General features: G+C 38.0%; 1 protein-coding gene across 4 annotated transcripts in view; it reads right to left on the reverse strand.

The window, feature by feature from the left end:
- Positions 1–25,000, reverse strand: part of LOC133645187 (transcription factor COE1-like) — a 197,558-nt gene that overhangs the window by 145,199 nt on the left and 27,359 nt on the right. For 3 of the 4 annotated variants that reach the window (XM_062040047.1, XM_062040049.1, XM_062040050.1), the window contains exons 3-6: positions 21,179–21,335; positions 21,043–21,106; positions 14,866–14,921; positions 7,999–8,072 (exon numbers count right to left, since the gene is read on the reverse strand). In XM_062040047.1, coding sequence (XP_061896031.1) covers positions 7,999–8,072; positions 14,866–14,921; positions 21,043–21,106; positions 21,179–21,335 — 351 coding nt within the window. The remainder of the gene's footprint in view (positions 1–7,998; positions 8,073–14,865; positions 14,922–21,042; positions 21,107–21,178; positions 21,336–25,000) is intronic. The other variant, XM_062040048.1, reaches the window with a different exon arrangement.

Genomic DNA, 25,000 nt, shown 5'->3' on the forward strand with positions numbered 1-25,000 from the left:
TTGAAAATGACAGGAAAGCATTCTTTATGATCATCATAAATATTTACAAGAAGCTATTTTACTTTGGGGGGGGGGACATTTTGTTCCAGCATCCAGCTGAGCTGGAGCCAAGGTCACCAAAGTCTGGACCACGCCCAGCGACGGCGGCACATCCGTGCACACGACTCCACCGCCCGTGCCAAGTGCGCACCCGCGTGCCAAAACCCCCCGCCCCACACACACACACACACACCTCATATGTCATTATTATTAATTCAGGATATTTCGTTCCTAAATGTTACATGTGAACAACACAGAAAGCAGCATGGTAATAGACGATAAGATCATGTGACCTATCAGAATAACCACGACCTCATTAACATGTCCTCCGCTAATTCTTCAAAAGGAATGGCTTCGGCCCGACCGGGCGCCCCGCCGTCCTGAATGGCATTGCCATTTCACGCGGGCGTGATGAATGATTGATAGTACGGCCAGAAAGCGTCGCGTGTGTGAGGAAGTGCGACTGTTGTGCTATTCCCTTCGCTACTTGCAGCCATTAGCCAAACTTCCAGGAGACCAATTAGCAATCGGCACCCGCGGGTGCTGCTGTGGTGACAAAGTGCCATTGAAGTGTAATAAACAAACTGGACCCCGGGAGCTCGGCTGGCCCCGCGCCCCTACCACCCCCAAGGCCTCCCCTCCCGCCCCCCGGGGATCACGCTCACAAAGACCAAAACAAACCTTGGCACCGCGTCCACAAGACCGCCTTAATGACGTTTCCCCTTGGGCCGCTAGCCGCCTAATGACGGAGTGGTGTGCGATGTCGCTCATTTTGACTCGTCAGGTGTCCCACACACACACACACACACACACACACACACACACACACACTGGTGCCAGTTGGATCAGTGACCACACAAGCATCATCACACACACTTCACACATCTACAAGAGAGATCTTCTGCACATGTCACCTCACATGAACACACACACACACACACACACACACGCACGCACGCACGCACGCACGCACGCACGCACGCACGCACGCACAAAGGCGATCCCTCAGGAAGAGTCAGAGCTCCAATAAGGTGTGAGTGCACGGGTCAGCGGTTGAGGTCAGAGGACAAGTGATGTGATTACAGGAGGGCCCCTGAGGGGGGCGCCGGGGAGGAGGCCAATCCCAGCTGGCGCCGCCCCGGTCCCGGAATGTTCACGGCGGGCGGTCCACGTTGGCGAGCCGGCCAACTTTGGCGGCGCCGCCGCCGTGCCAACTTTGCCGGACGCTGCTCGGTCGCAGCGAGCGCCGAGGTTTGGCAGCGTCCGTTGCCACGGCGACGGACCTGTCCGACGCGCCCCCCCTGGTGTTGGGGGTCTGACTCGCGTTAACGTCCACTCTGATCACGTCTGAACTCGTAAATCCATTAACGGGACTAACGAGACGCGGCGGACGTGTTGATTGGTGCCATCAACACCACCACGACAGCGCACAGCTGCTGTTTGCTCACACACACACACACACACACACACACACACACACACACACACACACACACACACACACACACACACACACACACACACACACACACACACACACACACTCTTGTATTTGTTACCCTCCTGAGACCTCCGAAAGGGACAAACGGGAGAAAATGGACGGATGGATGGAAATATATGCAAATATAAAAAAGCTTGTTGTGAAAAATGAGTTGGAATTTCACAAGAAAAAGGTCACAATTTCACAAGAAAAACTTTTTTCGGCATTATAATAAAACCTGCTCAGTGGCCTTGTGGCTGAGATGTGTGGGTTGTGAGTTCAAACCCCGGCCGAGTCATACCAAAGACTATAAAAATGGGAGCCATTACCTCCCTGCTTGGCACTCAGCATCAAGGGTTGGAATTGGGGGTTAAATCACCAAAATGATTCCCGAGCGCGGCCACCGCTGCTGCTCACTGCTCCCCTCACCTCCCAGGGGGTGAACAAGGGGATGGGTCAAATGCAGAGGACAAATTTCACCACACTTAGTGTGTGACTACTTTAACTTTAACAAAAAGTCGTAATTTTACGCAATGCAAGTCAATATTTTACAAGAAAAACTGAACATTTGTGCAATATTATGATAAAAGTTGGAATTTTACTCAATAACAGTCGCAATTTTACAAAAAAAGCGTAACATTTTGGCAATTTGTATGAAAAGAGTCGTAATTTTACTCGACAAAATTCACAATTTTAGAAAGAAAACTTAAAATTTTGGCAATATTACAATAATAATCTGAATTTTACTTGGCAAAATGATGACAAACGTAATAATTTTACTCAAAAAATTACTACTTTACAAGAACAACAAAAAAAATGGCAATATTGTGATAAAAGTCATAATTTTATATGACAAATGTCACCATTTTGCAGTAAAAAGTAATAATTTTACATCAAAAAGTAATCATTTTGAGGAAAATATTGCAATATTACAGAAACAGAAAGAATATGAGAAATTGTTTCCAATTTTTTAAGAAAAAAGTCGACACATTGTGAGAAAAAGACTGCTTTTAGTTCATTGATTTTTTATTATTTATTTAATCTTCATTATTTAATTCAAGTTATTACAGTACGTCTCTATATTTTATATATATAAAACCTACTCAGTGGCCAAGTGGTTAGAGTGTCCGCCCTGAGACGGGTGGGTTGTGAGTTCAAACCCCGGCCGAGTCATACCAAAGACTATAAAAATGGGACCAATTACCTCCCTGCTTGGCACTCAGCATCAAGGGTTGGAATTGGGGGTTAAATCACTAAAATGATTCCCGAGCGCGGCCACCGCTGCTGCTCACTGCTCCCCTCACCTCCCAGGGGGTGATCAAGGGGATGGGTCAAATGCAGAGGACAAATTTCACCACACTTAGTGTGTGTGACTACTTTAACTTTAACAAAAAGTCGTCATTTTACGCAGTGCATGTCAAAATTTTACAAGAAAAACTGAACATTTGTGCAATATTATGATAAAAGTTGGAATTTTACTCAATAACAGTCGCAATTTTACAAGAAAAGCTTAACATTTGGCAATTTTATGAAAAGAGTCATAATTTTACTCGACGATAGTCACAATTTTATAAGAAAACTTAAAATTTTGGCAATATTACAATAATAATCTGAATTTTACTTGGCAAAATGATGACAAAAGTCATCATTTTACTCAAAAAAAATGGCAATATTGTGATAAAAGTCAGAATTCTATACGACAAATGTCACCACTTTGCAGTCAAATTTAATAATTTTACATCAAAAAGTAATCATTTTATGAGAAAATATTGCAATATTACAGAAACAGAAAGAATATGAGAAATTATTTCCAATTTTTTAAGAAAAAAGTCGACACATTGTGAGAAAAAGACTGTTTTTAGTTCATTGATTTTTTTTATTTATTTAATCTTCACTATTTACTTCAAGTTATTACAGTACATCTCTATATTATTTATATATAAAACCTACTCAGTGGCCAAGTGGTTAGAGTGTCCGCCCTGAGATGGGTAGGTTGTGAGTTCAAACCCCGGCCAGGTCATACCAAAGACTATCAAAATGAGAGCCATTACCTCCCTGCTTGGCACTCAGCATCAAGGGTTGGAATTGGGGGTTAAATCACCAAAATTATTCCCGAGCGCATCCACCGCTGCTGCTCACTGCTCCCCTCACCTCCCAGGGGGTGAACAAGGGGATGGGTCAAATGCAGAGGACAAAATTCACCACACTTAGTGTGTGTGTGACTTCTTTAACTTTAACAAAAAGTCGTAATTTTACGCGATGCAAGTCAAAATTTTACAAGAAAAACTGAACATTTGTGCAATATTATGATAAAAGTTGGAATTTTACTCAATAACAGTCGCAATTTTACAAGAAAAGCGTAACATTTTGGCAATTTTATGAAAAGAGTCGTCATTTTACTCGACAAAAGTCACAATTTTATAAGACAACTAAAAATTTTGCCAGTATTAGAATAATTTACTGAATTTTACTTGGCAAAATGATGACAAAAGTAATAATTTTATTCAAAAAATTACTATTTTACAAGAACAACAAAAAAAATGGCAATATTGTGATAAAAGTCAGAATTTTATATGACAAATGTCACCACCTTGCAGTAAAATTTAATAATTTTACATCAAAAAGTAATCATTTCATGAGAAAATATTGCAAAAAGAATATGAGAAATTGTTTCCAATTTTATAAGAAAAAAGTCGACACATTGTGAGAAAAAGACTGTTTTTAGTTCATTGATTTTTTTTATTTATTTAATCTTCATTATTTACTTCAAGTTATTACAGTACGTCTCTATATTTTATATATATAAAACCTACCCAGGGGCCAAGTGGTTAGAGTGTCCGCCCTGAGATGGGTAGGTTGTGAGTTCAAACCCCGGCTGAGTCATACCAAAGACTATAAAAATGGGAGCCATTACCTCCCTGCTTGGCACTCAGCATCAAGGGTTGGAATTGGGGGTTAAATCACCAAAATGATTCTTGAGCGTGGTCACCGCTGCTGCTCACTGCTCCCCTCACCTCCCAGGGGGGGAACAAGGGGATGGGTCAAATGCAGAGGACAAATTTCACCACACTTAGTGTGTGACTACTTTAACTTTAACAAAAAGTCGTCATTTTACGCAATGCAAGTCAATATTTTACAAGAAAAACTGAACATTTGTGCAATATTATGATAAAAGTTGGAATTTTACTCAATAACAGTCGCAATTTTACAAAAAAAGCGTAACATTTTGGCAATTTTTATGAAAAGAGTCGTAATTTTACTTGACAAAATTCACAATTTTAGAAAGAAAACTTAAAATTTTGGCAATATTAGAATAATAATCTGAATTTTACTTGGCAAAATGATGACAAACGTAATAATTTTACTCAAAAAATTACTATTTTACAAGAACAACAAAAAAAATGGCAATATTGTGATAAAAGTCATAGTTTTATATGACAAATGTCACCATTTTGCAGTAAAAAGTAATATTTTTACATCAAAAAGTAATCATTTTGAGGAAAATATTGCAATATTGCGTGTTATTAGGTCTGACACCGCAGCCACCTTCTCCCCTTTATTCACTGTCTCCATGCAGAGTATATCACACTCTGCAGACACTGTACAATTGATGTGCTCTTTTCTTTCTACATGTTCTGAGGTTCTGGATAGTATAGCGCCCCTCAAAGCTATACGTCCAAAGCCAAAACAGGAGCCTTGGCTCAATGAAACCACACGCACAGCTCGGCGTGAGTGGCGAAGGGCGGAGCGCAAGTGGAAAGGGGATCACTTGGAGGTTTCTTATCAAATTTTAAAAGAAAACTGTCAGAACTATCAAAGTGTGGTTAAAGATGAGAAAACAAAATATCTGTCAGACTTAATTTTAAATAGTATCAGCAAGCCACATGTTCTTTTTAATACTATCAGTTATGTTCTTAATCCGAATCCAGCCACTTTACTGGAGATGACAAGTGAAACTTGTGAAAAATTTCTCTCCTTTTTTAACGATAAGGTTGCTTTTATTCGGGCAAATCTTTCTCGCTCTCCATTGAGTTTTAATGTGGCCACTCAGTGCTCGGCTGTGTTTAGTCACTTTGAGCCTGTGTCCATGCCTGAGCTTACAGGAATAGTCCACAAACTGAAACCCTCGTCCTGTCCCACAGACCCAGTCCCCCCTCGCTTTTTTAAAGAAATCTGGGATACTATTGACTTGTCTGTGAGGGACATCATCAACAGCAGCTTGATTTCTGGCTGTGTCCCCTCTTTTTGTAAAAGAGCTGTTGTCGAGCCTTTGATTAAAAAAACAGGTCTAGATCCGACATGTTTGTCAAATTATCGGCCCATTTCCAAATTACCTTTTGTGTCAAAAATTCTGGAGAAATGTGTTTTAGCGCAACTGCAGCCTTTTTTAGATGAAAATAGCACTTTAGATCCATTTCAGTCTGGATACAAGGCTTTGCACAGTACTGAATCTGCACTTTTAAAGGTTTTTAATGACTTGCTTTTAATGTCTGATTCTGGTAGCTCTGCCATTTTAGTGCTTTTAGATCTTACAGCTGCCTTTGACACAGTCGACCACACAATTCTTTTAGACCGCCTGAGAGACTGTGTGGGTGTCAGGGGGACTGCATTAGAGTGGTTCAGATCCTACCTGTCAGAGAGGTCCTTCTCTGTCAGGCTGGGGGACGCCACCTCTTCTTCTGCTCTGCTTTACTGTGGTGTCCCCCAGGGATCCATTCTAGGCCCCATCCTGTTTTCCTTGTACATTCTCCCTCTTGGAGAGATTTTTAAGAAACATGGAGTGTCTTATCACTTTTATGCAGATGACTGCCAAATGTATATGCCAATTTCAAAAGGCCACGGCCCCCTGACACCCCTTCTCAACTGTCTATGTGATGTCAAGGCTTGGTTAGCCCAGAATTTTTTAATAATGAATGAGGGAAAAACGGAAATTCCAGTTTTTGGTCCGGCCCTTACTGACTTGGGACCATTGCAAAATCATGTGCGTCCCAAAGTCACCAGCCTTGGCGTCACTATAGACAGCGATTTTAAATTTGACAAACAAGTCAATGGCGTTTTAAAATCGTGTTTTTATCATCTTCGTCTTTTAGCAAAGGTAAAACCATTTTTATCTTTTAACCTTTTTGAACAAGTCGTGCATGCTTTTATTTCAAGTCGCCTGGACTACTGCAATGCACTTTATGCTGGCATTAGCCAAAAAGCTCTCTCCCGGTTGCAGTTAGTCCAGAACGCGGCAGCACGACTTTTAACAGGGGCCAGGAAACGTGAGCATATAACCCCAATTCTTCAGAGTTTGCACTGGCTCCCTGTTCATTTTAGAATTGATTTTAAATCCTTGCTGTTTGTTTTTAAAGCTTTACATGGACTGGCACCTCAGTATATCTTGGACCTCATCCAAATCTACACACCTGCGCGTGCTCTGAGGTCCGAGAGCCAGCTCCAGCTCGTGGTGCCCAGGACGAGACTTAAAACCAGGGGAGACAGGGCCTTCTCTGTGGTCGGCCCTAAACTCTGGAACACTCTGCCCCTCCATGTTCAAACTGCTCCCACAGTGGAGTGTTTTAAGTCTCGTCTTAAGACCCACTTTTATTCTTTGGCTTTTAACACTACGTGAGTTGTGTGGTCTTCTGTCCTCTGTTGTCCTGTGTGGTTAGGGTTAGGGTTATAAATTTTGATGTCTATTTTACTGTTTTAATTGGTTTTACCCTTTAAAATCGTTTTTAATCATATTTATTTTTTATATTGTCTCTGTATTGGTTTTCTATTCATTTATTCTTTGTTTTTATTCAGTCATTGGTGTAGCATAATATTGTTTTTAATATTATTTTTAATATTGTTTTTAATATTGTTTTTAATATTGTTTTTAACATGGCTGTGCAGCACTTTGGAAACATTCTTGTTGTGTAAATGTGCTATATAAATAAAGTGGATTGGATTGGATTGGAATATTACAGAAACAGAAAGAATATGAGAAATTTTTTCCAATTTTTTTAAGAAAAAAGTCAACACATTGTGAGAAAAAGACTGCTTTTAGTTCATTGATTTTTATTATTTATTTAATCTTCATTATTTACTTCAAGTTATTACAGTACGTCTCTATATACTTGTTTTTTTATTATTATTAATTTTGGCCAAAGGGGGCGCATTTCAATTTCTTACACACACTTGTTATTACATATGTTGGCCAGAGGGGGAGCACTTCAAATTTTTACACACACTTGTTGTTTCATATGGGGGAGCACTTTTAAAAGCGACACAGTCTATTTGAAAAATCCCTCCTTTTTGGGACCACCCTCATTTTGATAGATTTCACCACCAGGGGTGCAAGTGAGACATTCTCTATTAGATGCAATGGTTTTCTGTATTGGGACCATGATTTATGTCCTCACTTGTTCACACCTCCTCATATGGAAGGTACTTGTCCTTGTTGATGTCTCAAGAAGGGTAGAAATACAAGAACACACACACAAGTCAAGTACCTGCACATGATCTCGTGCGTGAGCAGGACGCGACACATTTCGGGGTTCTTGTCCTGTCCCTCGTACAGGATGGGCTGTGGACATGAGAAAAAGAACAAGAGGTTTGTAGAACCAAGGCAAAGTGGAACCCCCTATTAAGACCCCCTCTATTTTGGAGCCAAATATGCCTCCATTTGCCAACGCTTCATTCATTCATTTTGCAGGACAAAAAGCAGGGCACAGCATTTTACACAGTACACTACGAGTCACTTCTCAGCACTGCGGCGTGTGTGTCTTCTCTATGTTTAGTCCCCTTTTGACTATTTGGCTAACTCCATATGAGTCCCAAAAGGACAGCAGATTCCCTTCTTCTTTCCACGCTGGTCTATTTGCGGGAAGTACTTTAAGGGCCATACATTATTGGAGTAGATAAATGAACAATTTGTACTAAAGAAACAAAGTATGGAGGAATCGAACAAAGCAAGTTTTATTTGGGATGAGACCGGACTTTTTTGGAAAAAGGTGGCTACTCTGTCGTGAACGTACTGGAAGTTCCTACGCTTTGAGCCCTGCGGCTTATAAAACGCTGGTTAAAGCTTTGAACCGGAAGTATAAGCCGTCCATAGCGTTTCTACTCTCATGGATTCTTCCTCCATCGCTCCAAGTAACGTTTGTAAGTTTTACAATACGACTGAAACAATTCTTACTTATTAAAGTGTCCCGTGTGCAGTGTTTCCCACACATTCATTTATTTGTGGCGGCCCGCCACGAAAGAATTACGTCCGCCACAAACAATTTTTTTTATTTTTTATTTTTTTTGTTGTCCTGTCCAGCTTCTCAGGCAAATCATATAGTTGATGTAGATGCCCATATAGGCTGTTCAGATTTACTTTACAAAAGAGAAGTGTAGGATACTTCTCTTGTTGCCTTATTTGTATTTGACCACTACTGTTTTCTGTTTATTTGTTACTGACTGTGGCAGGACACCTCTGCCTCTGTTTCACTTTATGTTGCTGGTAAATAATATGGTTGTAGTAGTAGGCTAAAGTTAAATTATTTAGTATGCACTAATTAAAGGGGCAGAGCTTTAAGAGACATTTTAGCTTTTATATTTTATAAGATATATTTTTTGTAAGAACCACAATTAATAAATATATTTCAGTGAATAACTTATTGTTCAAATCTGTATATAAATATGTACATAAAGTGTTGTAATTATATTGTAAAATGGATGGATGGACGTTTAAAACAAAACTGTTATTATTAATTAGTAAGTATACATTTTTTGAGCCTTTTTAGAGAAAATCATATCATTGTAGTAAATTATGCAAATTACTCGATGATGTCATGGTGACCACGCCCACCGCCACGCCCCCACCGCCACAGGTATCTTGGCAGTTTATGGGAAACATTGCGTGTGTGATGTGGAGGGATTTCATGCTAACGTAATGTAATGACACTTGCTAATATGCTAAGAAGTGTGTGTTAGTATTGTTAACTTACAAAGGCATTCTTTTTGTGCTGTTTCAGTTTCACAAATTCCTCAGTAACTTCACCAAAACGTCACCGTGGAGTTATTGAGTCTGTTTAGCTGATTGGAGAGCCAGCTTGCGCAGTTAGCGGGTCCATGACGACGACTTCTGTTTTGTTTGATCAGCCGTGTTACAGACACCGTTTGGAAACAATTGAGGTATGTAAATAAACATTTAAAGAATATTTATGTGTGAATAACTTATTTAACAACGTATATATCTGCAACTTATAGTACGGTGTGGCAAAAACTATAAGCCGCTACTTTTTTTCTTACACTTTGAACCCTGCAGCTAATAAAACGGTGCAGCTAAGTTATGGATTTTTCTCCGATAACAGCCATAAAAAAAATAGATTTAAAAAAATAAACATACACCTAGAAAGCGTTTTATTTGTTGTGCTATGGCGTCATGTTATGGACGAGTTTAGCCAATGCATGTGTCCTTCCCTATACAGAGTGCTTTCTCCAACTGGAGTGCAGTGTTTGTCTTCCAGCCGTCCATAGCGTTTCTACTCGTATGGATTCTTCATTTATCACTCCAACCAACGCTTGTAAGTTTTACAATATAACCAAAACGATTCTTACTTATTAAAGCGTCCCATGTGTGAGGTCTGTAGGGGTGTTTTCATGCACATTTGTTAATGCTATCGTAATCTAATAAAGCTAGCGTTAGCTAATTTGCCAACACGTTTACAAGTGTCTGTGTTAATAACAATAATAATACTATTTATCTTTGTATTATTTCAGTTTCACAAATTCCTCAGTTAATTCACCAAAACGTCACTGTGGAGTTATTGAGTCTATTTAGCTGATTGGAAAGCTAGCTTCCGCAGCTAGTGGGTCCATGACGACGACTTCTGTTTTGTTTGATCAGACGTTTTACTGCCGTGTTACAGACACCGTTTGGAAATAATTAAGGTATGTAAATAAATGTTTACAATTTCTGTGTAAATAACTAACAACTCACAACATCTGTCCGGCTAATATACGGAAAAACTAGATTTTTCCCAAATGTAGTGGGTGCGGTCTAAAGTCAGGAAAATACCGTACCGTATTTTTCGGACTATAAGTCACAGTTTTTTTCATAGTTTGGCCGGGGGTGCGACTTATACTCAGGAGCGACTTATGTGTGAAATGATTAACACATTACCGTAAAATATCAAATAATATTATTTAGCTCATTCACGTAAGAGACTAGACGTATAAGATTTCATGGGATTTAGCGATTAGGAGTGACAGATTGTTGGGTAAACGTATAGCATGTTCTATATGTTATAGTTATTTGAATGACTCTTACCATAATATGTTACGTTAACATACCAGGCACGTTCTCAGTTGGTTATTTATGCCTCATATAACGTACACTTATTCAGCCTGTTGTTCACTATTCTTTATTTATTTTAAAATGCCTTTCAAATGTCTATTCTTGGTGTTGGGTTTTATCAAATACATTTCACCAAAAAATGCGACTTATATATGTTTTTTTCCTTCATTATGCATTTTCGGCCGGTGCAACTAATACTTCGGAGCGACTTATACTCCGAAAAATACGAATTTTTTAAATGTTTATAACTGTAGCCGTATGGTTGTTGAAATAAAATATTTTTTGAGATTTCTGATTGTTTGTGAGGGCACTGCATGTTGTTTGGCTTGTCATTTGATAGAAAGTAGATCCTGCTTCTTGTGTTTGTTTGATGTACAGTAATGCATCACACGTTGTGTTGTGTTCAAAGTGTACAAACTAGAGATGTCCGATAATGGCTTTTTGCCGATATCCGATATTCCGATATTGTCCAACTCTTTAATTACCGATACCGATATCAACCGATACCGATATATACAGTCGTGGAATTAACACATTATTATGCCTAATTTGGACAACCAGGTATGGTGACGATAAGGTCCTTTTTAAAAAAAAATATACAATTAAATAAGATAAATAAATTAAAAACATTTTCTTGAATAAAAAAGAAAGTAAAACAATATAAAAACAGTTACATAGAAACTAGTAATTAATGAAAATGAGTAAAAGTACCTGTTAAAGGTTAGTACTATTAGTGGACCAGCAGCACGCACAATCATGTGTGCTTACGGACTGTATCCCTTGCAGACTGTATTGATATATATTGATATATAATGTAGGAACCAGAATATTAATAACAGAAAGAAACAACCCTTTTGTGTGAATGAGGGGAGGGAGGTTGTTTGGGGAGGGAGGTTTTTTGGGTTGGTGCACTAATTGTAAGCGTATCTTGTGTTTTTTATGTTGATTTAATAAAAATTTTTAAAAATGATACCGATAATAAAAAAAACGATACGGATAATTTCCGATATTACATTTTAAAGCATTCATCGACATCTCTAGTACAAACCTTTGCTCAAGTATGAACTCTAGACGAGGCTGCAAGCCATTATTCATATTTACTTATTAATATTTTCGTAGGGAACATTTAAGCATTGGAGACATTTTGCCCCCCTGTTGTAGTGCACGTGAGGACATCGTGTGGACATTGTTGAGGTGCGTGTGTGTGCGTGCGTGTGTATAGAGCTTCACACACTCTTTAACGTCGTCAATGAACTTCATTCACTCTAACGGCTCCTCGCGGGCTTTCATCGATTTGCCGGGGCTCCAGCCGACCTGTCTGTCAGTGCTCTGCGCGTGCGTTTGTGTGTGGTGTGGTGTGTGTGTGTGTGTGCGTGTGTTTGTGTGCGTGTGTGTGTGAGAGTAAGGAGGTGTCGGCAGGGTGGTCTCCAGTGGGTCGCGCTGTGCCACATGCGGATTATTGATCAGCTCCATGGCCGACGCCGTGTCGGCCCCCTCGGACAATCGATGGCTGACATGCAGACGGGGCGGAGGGGGGGGGGATGTCGCTTTTGTGGGCGGGATCATGTTATTAAATATGGACCGTATGTGGCGAGATAAGAGAGAATCACAGGCCGAGATTTTGTGGATCGTGATTTCCTGAGCCGTGAGAGGTGATCCAGTTTCACTTGATTGGGAGGAAAATGGTGATTTATTTTCTACAAATAATATATTTGTTGATTTACTGTATCTACTCCAGTGATTTATCTACTCCAGTGATGTACAGTACTCTGCAACACTCTGAATGTACGTCATTAAGCTGTGTATCCATTAAGAGCCTTTAAATGTAAAATATGTGTCTCACGGTCCCAAAAGGGTCCAGTCATTAAAGTCTTATAAACAAGTCATATACATGTTTGTTTGTTTTTTTACGTACAACTGTAAAAGAGCTATAGATTAACTTCAGATCTATCAGTTGACATAAAGTTTACATTTTAATCAATTTAAGACATTTTGTTTTTTTGTCAAAGAAAACACAGTTTTTAATGGCAAAAACACAAACTATGCAATTTTTTTCCCCAAAAAATGTTCTCATTGGAATAATTGATGTGAAGTAATTGGATCCTTAAATAAGTCAATAATTCATGACATTTTTATAACAAAATCAGGGGATACAAAAAGCCCCCACTCATAAAAGTGTTAAAAATAAGTTATACATCAATATATATTATTTTCATCTGTAGATCACTAGTGTCAAACTCAAGGACCGGGGGCCAGACCTGGTCCGCCATATCATTTTATATGGCCCTGGAAATAATAGGCAATTGTAGCTGAGATAGGCTCCAGCGCCCCCCGCGACCCCGAAAGGAATAAGCGGTTGAAAATGGATGGAATTATAAACTACTTCATCTTTTATTTGATTAAATATATTTGTTATTTCTAGTTTGACGGGGGGAAAAAATGTATTTGAAATTGATACAATCTAATGATGCATCAAATTTTATATCATCATACATTCCTATTTTTTGGTAAAAAATAAAGATATTTAAATATCTGCTTAACTTATGATTTCAATCAAATTGGATCCTTAAATAAGTCATTAATTCATGACATTGTTTTTGAATGTTTTTTTAAGAATGAGTTAAAAAAAAAAAATCAGGGGATACAAAAAGCCCTCACTCAAAAGTGTTAAAAATAAGTTATACATATAAATATATTATTTTCATCTGTAGATCACAAGTATCAAACCCAGACCTGGTCTGCCATATAATTTTATATGGCCCTGGAAATAATAGGCATTTATAAAGTACTTCATCTTTTATCTGATTAAATATATTAGTTATTTCTAGTTTGACGGGTGGAAATTTAATTTAAAATTGATACAATCTAATAATGCATCAAATTTTATGTCATCATACATTCCTAATTTTGGGGGGAAAAATGTCAATACTTAAATATCTGCTTGACTTATGATTTCAATCAAATTGAATCCTTAAATAAGTCAATTATTATTATTGTTTTTGAATTTTTTTTAACAATGAGTTAAAAAAAATCATGGGATACAAACTCATAAAAGTGTTAAAAATAAATTATACATCAATATATATTATTTTCACTTTCAACGCTTAAATGTGTAGATCCCTAGTGTCAAACTCAAGAACCGGGGGCAAGACCTGGTCCGCCATATCATTGTATATGGCCCTGGAAATAATAGGCATTTATAAACTACTTCATCTTTTATCTTCCATCCATCCATCCATTTTCTACCACTTGTCCCTTATTAAATATATTTGTTATTTCTAGTTTGACGGGAAAAAATGTCATTTAAAATTGATACAATCTAATAATGCATAACATTTTATATCATCATACAATCCATATTTTTGGGGAAAAAATAAAAATACAAATACTTAAATATCTGCTTGACTCATGATTTCAATCAAAGTGTACAGTGTTAAAATGACAATAGATTTTACGATAAACAACTAGAATTTTACTGTTAAAAACAATGCTTACAGAAAATACACAAACAACAACTGTAGATTTTACGGTAAAAAAACAACAACAAAAAACTGGCTGCTTAGTCATTAGAATTTTAGTATGGTAAAGTTTTTTCCATTTATAGGAATATGCTGTAAAAACAAAATTTTACAGTAAATTATATTTTTTTCTAATTTCAGTCAACAGAGCTGCCAGTTTTTTTGACGCAAAATCTCTCTTTTTTTTTTTTTTTACAGTGTAGGTATAAATATCTAATAATCAAATGCAATTGTTCAATAATATCATTAATATTCATATTTGAGGGCAGCCATAGCCGCCATGTGGCCCTCAATGTCCGTCCATTACACGTTTTTACCTTTTTTCCAGCACTGCCAGTTTTAAAGTAAAAAAGCTTTGTGTTATTAGTCTCAATATTGCAACATTTTCTTGTTACATTTCACCTGTTCGCTCTTTTTGCTCCACTTTTTTTGTCACAGTCTTTTTAAAATGAGTCGTCAAAAGCCGCACTTTTAACGCCGGCTTAGGGACGGTTGACATGACGTGATGATCTCACCTGTTTTGTCATGGAGTCAATGAGGCGCACGAAAAGGTCTTGTTCTGTCCTGATGCCTAGGAAAAAAACACACATTGTTAAAAGATGACACTTCTTCATTTTTCTTTGTGCACTGATATCATCATCGTCGTGGTTAACTTTGATTTTTATCATTTTTTTACTTATTAGTGATTGCCAGAGCCCAAAAAAAGTCTGCGGGCTATAGAGCGTTTTCTATTGGGGCTCCAGTACTACGGAATGCCCTCCCGGTAATAGTTAGAGATGCTACCTCAGTAGAAGCATTTAAGTCCCATCTTAAAACTCATTTGTATACTCTAGCCCAGACCTGGGCATTCTGCGGCCCGCGGGCCACATTTGTGCGTCCCGCGGGCCACATTTGTGCGTCCCTGTCCGGCCCGCGTGAGGCCAATTATAAATTACAAAATTAATTTAAAAAAGTATCTATGTCGAGTGTGCAATACAACAGTGCTGCTTTTGTTCTGAAAAGCGTTATTTGTATTACTTCCGTGTGGACGTATATGCACGTGCGTGATTGTGAGTGAATGCGAACAGCTGCAATCACAAATTACAAAATAAAGTTGAAAAAACATCTATGTTGTGCGCGCAATACAACTGTGCTGCTTTTATTTTGAAAAGTGTTATTTATGGGCGTATGTCCGTGTGTAACCTGCGAGTGAAGGTGCACATGCAGCGACAAGTGATGCACGGTTTACACCCGAGACGCTTAAAAGAGAAAAGTTGATGAGGAATGGCGTGTTTTCAACAACACATAGACTGCCAAGCAATGTTCCCTCTAAGGTGCGCGCCTGCGCAATTGCGCACTGCTCAAGCGTCCTCTGCGCACAGCAAGTATATGTCGCGCACCAAATCAAATCCCATCTGAATTCTAAACAAAATAAACACATTTATTCTGTGTAATTTTGCAATGCAACTCTGAGTGACAGTGACAACAAGCGGCCCTAACGGTGTTCGTCAACACAGTTCAATTATTGTAACGTCTATCGAGATGCTTCGAGGACAGGAATTATATCGATCACTTTATTGAGCAAAAGTGTTTATATTCGGCCATAACCACACCAAAAACATGAGTAAAACACTTCAAACTCGAAAAACTAGTCATTTTCTGCCATACAAACCAGGCCAAAACCAACTTGTCATCTGTCACCAACACGCATAGCACTAAGCCACTGGTGCGTTTATGGCCACACAAAAAGTCGGACAACTCAAACACCACACAAAGTTACACTATGACTCCTCAGTCATACGTGTGCTTATTCTACCTTCATTTATTATTAATGTTAATTTATTGATATTAATCATGGAATGCTGTTACTAGAGAAAGTTAGAGGAATGCACACTTCATCCTATGCTTACATTTCATTGTGCAACATGAGGATGTTTAAGGGGAACTAAATGTGATCTCTGAAAGGGGTACAAATGATTTCCAAAGCAGTACTTTTGGTATAAAGTTAAGTTAGGTTAAATGGAAGTATTATTATTATTATTAATTATTATTATTATTATTATTAATCTTACGGTATGTATCAAAAATAATATTGAGCAAAATGTAATAGAAATATTGTCGATGTGGCCCTCCAGCAGTGCTCGGGTTGCTCATGCGGACCCCGGTAAAAATTAATTGCCCACCCCTGCTCTAGCCTTTAAATAGACCCCCCTTTTTAGACCAGTTGATCTGCCGTTTCTTTTCTTTTCTCCTCTGCCCCCCTCTCTCTTGTGGAGGGGGGTATCGACGTCCCATTGGGGTTGTGAGTTTTTCCTTGCCCTTATGTGGGCTCTGTACCGCGGATGTTGTTGTGGCTTGTGCAGCCCTTTGAGACACTTGTGATTTAGGGCTATATAAATAAACATTGATTGATTGGTTGATTTTATACATCCATCACCCTGAATTGACTCTTTTCTGCTCTTATAGTGAGCAATTGAAGACATAAAAGGCCGTTAAATCACGTTGAAGACATTTCTGAGGTCTTAAAATACTACTAAATAATGCCAAAGATGTTGAATTGTTCATGGAAAAGAACACAATTTACTTAAAATTTTGGAAACAGTCACACTGCGAAAACTGAAATCTAAGTAAGATTAAATATCTCAAATAAGGGTGATATTTGCTTATTTTCTGTCTGATAAGATCATTCTTCTCACTAAGCAGATTTTACGTTAGTGTTTTACTTGTTTTAAGGGTTTTGGTCCTAAATGATCTCAGTAAGATATTACAGCTTGTTGCTGAGATTTGATGACCTATATTGAGTAAAACATGCTTGAAACTAGAATATCAACTGTTGCAAAGCTGTGTCATCAACACTCACAAGTATAAAACTGCTTTTTCAAAGTAATAATTTCTTATTTCAAGTATGAAATAAAAAATCATGACTTTGACACAATTGTGTCTCAAAGTTAAAACAGATGACAGCCAAATGGACTTTGCTGTTTTATTTTCAATGAAACAATAGAAAACACGTACTCGTATAGTAGTACAGTTGGCAGAGTAAAGCAAACTGACAGTTAATATTTAAACATTTAACATTTCAAACAGAAATAGTTCATGCACATTCAGATAAATTCTTCAAAATTACAATAAAAAAATTTTTGGGCCAGGGGCCGGGCTGTATATATGCGCACTAATTGACTGAAAGAGCTCGCACTTGGCGTGATGATGTCATGTTATCCATGGAAAAATGCATTTTTAGACCATATGATTTGGCTGAGCGGCTAGTAGACCTCGAGAGTAACAAGCGGTTGCCTTGTTGCCTTTCCATTAACAACAATACATTAGTTTTAGTATAAGTTTGCTGGTTTCAAGAAATGTAATGCCGAGTGCATATCATTAAGATTAAGATTAAAGATTAAAGTACCAATGATTGTCACACACACACTAGATGTGGTGAAATTTGTCCTCTGCATTTGACCCATCTTATGTCAAGATAATGGCACTAGCATTTACTTCATTTAAGAATATTTTTCAACATATTGAGCAAAAAGGTCTCTTTTTTTTTCTACCAAGAAAAGTGCACTTGTTATTAGTGATAATATACTTATTTTAAGGTATTTTTGGGTTCATTGAGGTTAGCTAATTTTACTTGTTTTGGAAAGTTTTGACAAGTCGAATTTTCTTGTTCTATTGGCAGATAATTTTGCTTAGTTCAAGTAAAATACCCCTAATTTTTGTTGTTGTTTTGAACACTGACTTTTTGCAGTGTAAAAAAAAAAAAATCATTGAGTGTCTTATTAGCATTTTTGCCATGTGACAAATTTGCCACCTCAGCAATTTTAAGGCTAAAATACTGATAGCGATATTTTCCCAGCTTGTCTCTAAAAATTAAGTTAAGAATTTTAGAAATAAAAAAAAACTTTAGTTGTGATATTTGACACCACATTAAGACATTAAAAGTGCTAGTGATTCTAAATGAGCTTTGGAAATCAGCTCGCTGGTTTACCTGACAGCCATTTTGCGGAAGCCATATTGGGCTAGTCACATGACTGTCACATGACAACCACTTCAAGTCAAGTTGTGCGGAACACTTTCAGAGTGTTCTGGCTCCTTGTGGCCTGATGAATGCTACATTAGCATGTTGGGCCAAAGCTGACTCCGCCCCCACTCCCCCCAGACAAATAAAGGCCCAATCAGGAAGTGTTGTCATGGATTAGTGGTGACAAGGGAAGCGGGTGTCGCGTCTAATCGTATCTCTCTCTTTTTTTTTTAATCAGCGCCATCGCCGGTCAATTACCTCGGCAACACCGCCTGGTGCTAACACTGATTTCCTGCACTTTGCGCCGTGTTGACTTGGGACCGGTAGGGTTCACACTTGAACTGATAGGGAACCAATTCCCGGTACCCAATTGTCCCAATTTTCTGTGTTAAAAAAAATGTGTTTATGATAACAAAATAATTGTTTTATTACTTCAACATTCAAGTACTTTGCTTCATTATTACATTTCTGCGTCTCATTTGCAAGTCTGACTTTAAAGTGCAGTTGCAGTTGCAAGTCCAAGACGTTAGATGGCAGGTGTGTTTTTGTTGCGCCCTAAAAGTGTTAAAAGTTCAAGTACCTAGGTGTGGCGAAATTATTCTCTGCATTTGACCCATCACCCTTGATCACCCCCTGGGAGGTGAGGTGAGCAGTGAGCAGCAGCGGTGGCCACGCCCAGGAATAACTTTTGGTGATTTAACAATTCCAATTCCAACCCTTGATGCTGAGTGCCAAGCAGGGAGGTAATGGCTCCCATTTTTATAGTCTTTGGTATGACTTGAACTCACAACCTACCCATCTCAGGGCGGACACTCTAACCATAATACTGTAAGTAGGGATGTCGATAAATGCCGATAAATGCTTTAAAATGTAAAATCCGAAATTATCGGTATCGGTTTCAAAAAGTAAAATGTATGATTTTTTAAAACGCCGCTGTGTACACGGACGTAGAGCGCCAATAAACCTTAAAGACACTGCCTTTGCGTGCCGGCCCAGTCACATAATATCTGCTGCTTTTGACACACTCACAAGTGAATGCAACGCATACTTGGTCAACAGCCATACAGGTCACACTGAGGGTAGCCGTACAAACAACTTTAACACTGTTACAAATATGCGCCACACTGTGAACCCACACCAAACAAGAATGACAAACACATTTCGGGAGAACATCCGCACCGTAACACAACATAAACACTACAGAACAAATACCCAGAACCCCTTGCAGCACTAACTCTTCCGGGACGCTACAATATACACCCCCCGGCACCCCCTGTCCCCCACAACCCCCTCATGCTCTCTCAGGGAGAGCATGTCCCAAATTCCAAGCTGCTGTTTTGAGGCATGTTAAAAAAATGCACTTTGTGACTTCAACAATAATATTTTTTTCCATAACTTGAGTTGATTTATTTTGGAAAACCTTGTTACATTGTTTAATGCATCCAGCGGAGCATCACAACAAAATTAGGCATAATAATGTGTTAATTCCACAACTGTATATATCGGTATCGGTTGACATTGGTATCGGTAATTAAGAGTTGGACAATTTCGGAATATCGGCCATTATCGGACATCTCTAACTGTAAGTATTGTACTTACTACGCACCAGCTGTTTGATCTTAGTTGTCGTTTTCTTTAGCAAATTTGGAGGCGTTGAAATTGCCATGTAAAATCGCTAATCAGATAGCATCAAGCTAGCGCTTTTTTTGGAAAAGCGGTGGTTGTTTTTTTTGTTTTTTTACTTACGTTGGAGCGTTTTTTTTTTTGAGCCAATTGCTTTTCAATTCCAACATTACATAGAGATATTTTGGCTGAGTCCACTCTCAGTGCTGCTGGAGTGATCACACGACGACCGGGCATACTTGCCAGCCTTGAGACCTCCGAATTTGGGAGATTGGGGGGGGGGGGGGGGGGGGGGTTTGAAGTGGGCGGGGGCGTGGTTAAGGGGGAGGAGTATATTTATAGCTAGAATTCACTGAAATTCATATGTATATATATATATATATATATATATATATAAAATAAATACTTGACTTTCAATGAATTCTAGCTATATATATATATATTTATTTTATTATATATATATATATATATATATATATATATATATATATATTATATATATATATATATATATATATATATATATATATATATATATATATATATATACAGGTATATATAAAATAAATACTTGAATTTCAGTGTTCATTTATTTACACATATACACACACATAAAAGTCTAAACTACAAAATGTGCAGGCAGCATCGTCTCTGTTAAAGTTTTTGGACATTACTACTTGCCGTAGTTTTGAAGCAATGCATGATGGGAATCTGGATGTTGTGTGTCAGTGTATTAACGTGCCGGCTGGAATAAACACACACTAAGAAATAGCTCCATGCCTGCCTACTTTATGGCTTATAGATAAACCTATGGACAACGGAGACATATATAATAGTCTCCTTTAAGGCACGCCCCCGATATTGTTGTCCGGGTGGAAATCGGGAGAAATTCGGGAGAATAGTTGCCCCGGGAGATTTTCGGGAGGGGCACCTGAAATTTGGGAGTCTCCCTGGAAAATCGGGAGGGTTGGCAAGTATGCGACCGGAGCGTGACGAAACATGTCATTTTACGTGAATCGGTGAGCAGTACTTGTGCCAAAAAACTGGGACTACACTTGACTGGACTCACCGTTGCTGTAAAGAAGCTGTAGCCTGTAGTGGATTCCATTGTTGGTCTTCTCTCCGTTGTACTCCTGTCGGGACACAGGGCCATAAAGCGACTTCAAGGCAAGATCGCCACAATGATGGCCGACGTGGCGTCCTACCTTGTCCTTCTCCACAAAGTCCACGTAGGACGTCCTCTCGATCTCCACGGGCTGACCCTGGCGGTCGTACAGCGCCAGGACAAAGTGGAAGAAGTTGGACTTCCTCAAGTTGGACGGCGGCTGCTTCTCGAAGTGAGCTCGCGCCAGACCCACACCGCTAACACACACACACACACACACACAAGTTAGCTGACATGACCATGAAGATTCACAGTCTACACACAGAACAGAGACGTATTAGAGCAGCGATTCTCAAACTGTGGTACATGGGCTCCATCTAGTGGTACGCCAATGAATCACTTGATTGAAGTACAGTGTTTTATTGTCCTATATTCAAACACAGTGTTACTGTTCAAACTGAGGCCAAAAAATGTTAAATAAACTTGTTAAATAAAACCTCTGCCTTGTTTTTAATGAATACTTGGGTCTACTATGCTACTGTGTTTTAACGTTGGTCGTTATGGTGGTACTTGGGGAGCCGAGTGATTTAAGAGGCGGTACTTGGTGAAAAAAGTTTGAAAACCACTGGTATAGTGTATTTTGTAGAATGTGTTGTGTTTTGTATTGTATAGTATCGTGTATTTCGTAATGTATTGTTTTTGTGTATTGTATTATAATTTGTGAACTGTGTATTGTACAGTGTATTTTGTGTACTGTGTATTTAATTGTATTTTGTGTACTGTGTATTGTATCGTATAGTACAGTGCATTATATTGTATCGTACATTTTGTGTTGTGTATTGTATTTTTGTGTATAGTGTATTGTTTTTGTGTATACTGTATTGCAGTGTATTAATTGTAGTTTGTGTATTGTATTATATTTTGTCAACTGTGTATTGTACTGTATTTTGTGAACTTTGTATAGTAGTGCAATTTGTGTACTGTGTAATGTATTAGATTTTGTGTACTGTGTTATATTTTGCGTACTGTGTATTGTATTATATTTTGTGAACTGTGTATTGTATTGTGTTTGGTGAACTTTGTATACTAGTGTGTTTTGTGTACTGTATTATATTTTCCGTATTTTGTATTGTATTTTGTGAACTACGTATTGTATTGCATTTGTGTACTATGTACAGTATTATATTATGTATATTGTGTTTTGTGTATTGTATAGTGTATTTTGCATTGTATTGTATAGTGCAGTGATTCTCAAACTGTGGCATGTGTACCACTAGCGGTACCCGGACTTCATCGAGTGGTACGCCAAAGATCACTTAATTAAAGTACAGTGTTTTATTTTCCTATATTCAAACACAGTGTTACTGTTCAAACTGTGAGTAATGTTACAGTGGACAAAAATATTATTCATACTTGTTGAATGAAACCTCAGCCTCGTTTTTAATGAATATTTAGGCCTACTACACTACTGTATTATAAGGTCATACTTGCCAACCTTGAGACCTCCAAAATCGGGAGGGGGGGGGGCTTGGTCGGGGGGCGTGGTTATTTACAGCTAGAATTCACCAACTCGAGTATTTCATATATATATTATATATATATATATTATATATATATATATATATTATATATATATATATATATATATATATATGAAATACTTGACCTTCAGTGAATTCTAGCTATACATACATACATATATATATATATATATATATATATATATATATATATATATATATATATATATATATATATATATATATATATATATATATATATATATATATATATATATATATATATATATATATGTATTATTATATATTCTATTTTATTTACATAGAAAAAAAATAATACTTGAATTTCAGTGTTCCTGTGGCTATCCATTAGATGGCAGTATTGTCCTGTTTAACTCTTCGTTCATGATGAGTATATCATTTCGGTCGCCATGTGTGTAATTTCCTCGTTCTTCTGCTTCCTCTCCTTGTTGTGTGCGCAGTTGTGCACTATACTCTCTAAAAGCCCTAGATGTTATGACGTCATTGGGCAGACAAACTGTTTATATTGTGGAGCGGACGTGAGAACAGGCTGTCCCCACTCAGTCTCAGGTCCGCATTGAGCTGGAGGGGCGTGGCTCCAGCTCCGCTGAATACCGGGAGTTTGTCGGGAGAAAATCTCTGCCGGGAGGTTGTCGGGAGAGGCGCTGAATATCGGGATTCTCCCGCTAAAAACGGGGAGGGTTGGCAAGTATGTATAAGGTTGGTCATTATGGTGGTACTTGGAGAGCAAGTGTTTTCTGAGGTGGTACTTTAAATGGCTCGGTTTGCTCTCCTGGCGTCGGTATCGTATTTTTCGGCCGATAGGGCGCACTTAAAATCCTTTTATTTTCTCCGAAAACTTGACAGTACGCCTTATATTTCGGTGCCACCTAATGTGCGAATTAATTCTAGTTGTGCTTACCGACCTCGAAGCAATTTATTTGGTACATGGTGTAATGATACGTGTGACCAGTTGATGGCAGTCAAACATAAGAGATACATGTGGACTGCAGGTTGAACACCTGTTAATTAAATGACTCTAGCAACAACAAAACATTGACAATATAGAACATTACACACGGCGCTCATCTGCATAATTCCCAAAAATGTGCGCTCCATTGTAGTCCGTGCCCAAGTCAGTAAGCTCCTTATTTTTACTCTATCTTCTTGTTGTGGGGCTGTTGCCATTTCTAATATAGAGTAGCATACAGTTCTGACTTATGTCTGTCACTAGACCCGCTAAGGACACTACCGGTAAAACAACAATGACGGGGAGAAGAGGCTGTCGAAGTGGAGGTACGTAAATAATAGTGACATGCCAATCGATACAGATCTTTATGCTAGAATATCGATTCTCAAAACAAAATATCCATACTTTTGATACTTTAGTTCAGGGGTGTCCACCAAAGTCAGTGAAAAGTGAAGTATCCAGGGGCCATTGGTATGTTGTTGTTGTTTTCTTTAAATGCTAAAAACAGATGTTGTGTCAGCGTTGTATTATTAGTGACTAAGTATATTATTAATTATTAGTTGTAACATTTTAGCTTTTTCTCATTAAATACTGATTTTTTTCCCTCTTTTTTCTTACACTTTACTATTGTTTTTTTTTCCTTCCATTTACGAACAGAATGAAAATATTAAAAAAGTACTGCATAATCTGGTGTGTCAAAAATTCTGCCAGAAAAAACATATTAATGTTCAGTTACACATTTAACAGTGTTTATTATTGTTGTTTCAAATTAATTCCTAAATTAGTATAACTGTATTTCTTAATTAAACAACTAACTAAACGTTGTTTGTATTGTACGTTTATTTTACTTTTATGTGGAGAGCTTCTATTATTTTTCAAACTAATTAATTAATTAGTGTAATTATAATTTTTTTTTACTATTAACTAGACTTGTTTATATTTTATTATATATGTATGTATTTTATTTTATGTTGAGAGCTTCTAATATTTTTTCAAACTAATTCATTAACTAGTGTAATTGTTTTGGTTTTTTTTACTAATCAACTAAACTTTGTTTATATTTTATTATATATGTATGTATTTTATTTTATGTTAAGTTAAAGTACCAATGATTGTCACACACACTAGGTATGGTGAAATTTGTCCTCTGCATTTGACCCATCCCCTTGTTCACCCCCCCGGGAGGTGAGGGGAGCAGTGGGCAGCAGTGGGCAGCAGTGGGCAGCAAGTGGGCAGCAGTGGGCAGCAGCGGTGCCGCGCCCGGGAATCATTTTTGGTGATTTAACCCCCAATTCCAACCCTATATGTTGAGAGCTTCTAATATTTTTCTAACTAATGCATAACCTAGTGTATTGTTTTTTTTTACTAATTAACTAAACTTTGTTTTATATTTTATTATATATTTATGTAC

The sequence above is a fragment of the Entelurus aequoreus genome, linkage group LG28 (assembly GCF_033978785.1).
Source record: "Entelurus aequoreus isolate RoL-2023_Sb linkage group LG28, RoL_Eaeq_v1.1, whole genome shotgun sequence".
NCBI lineage: Eukaryota > Metazoa > Chordata > Actinopteri > Syngnathiformes > Syngnathidae > Entelurus > Entelurus aequoreus.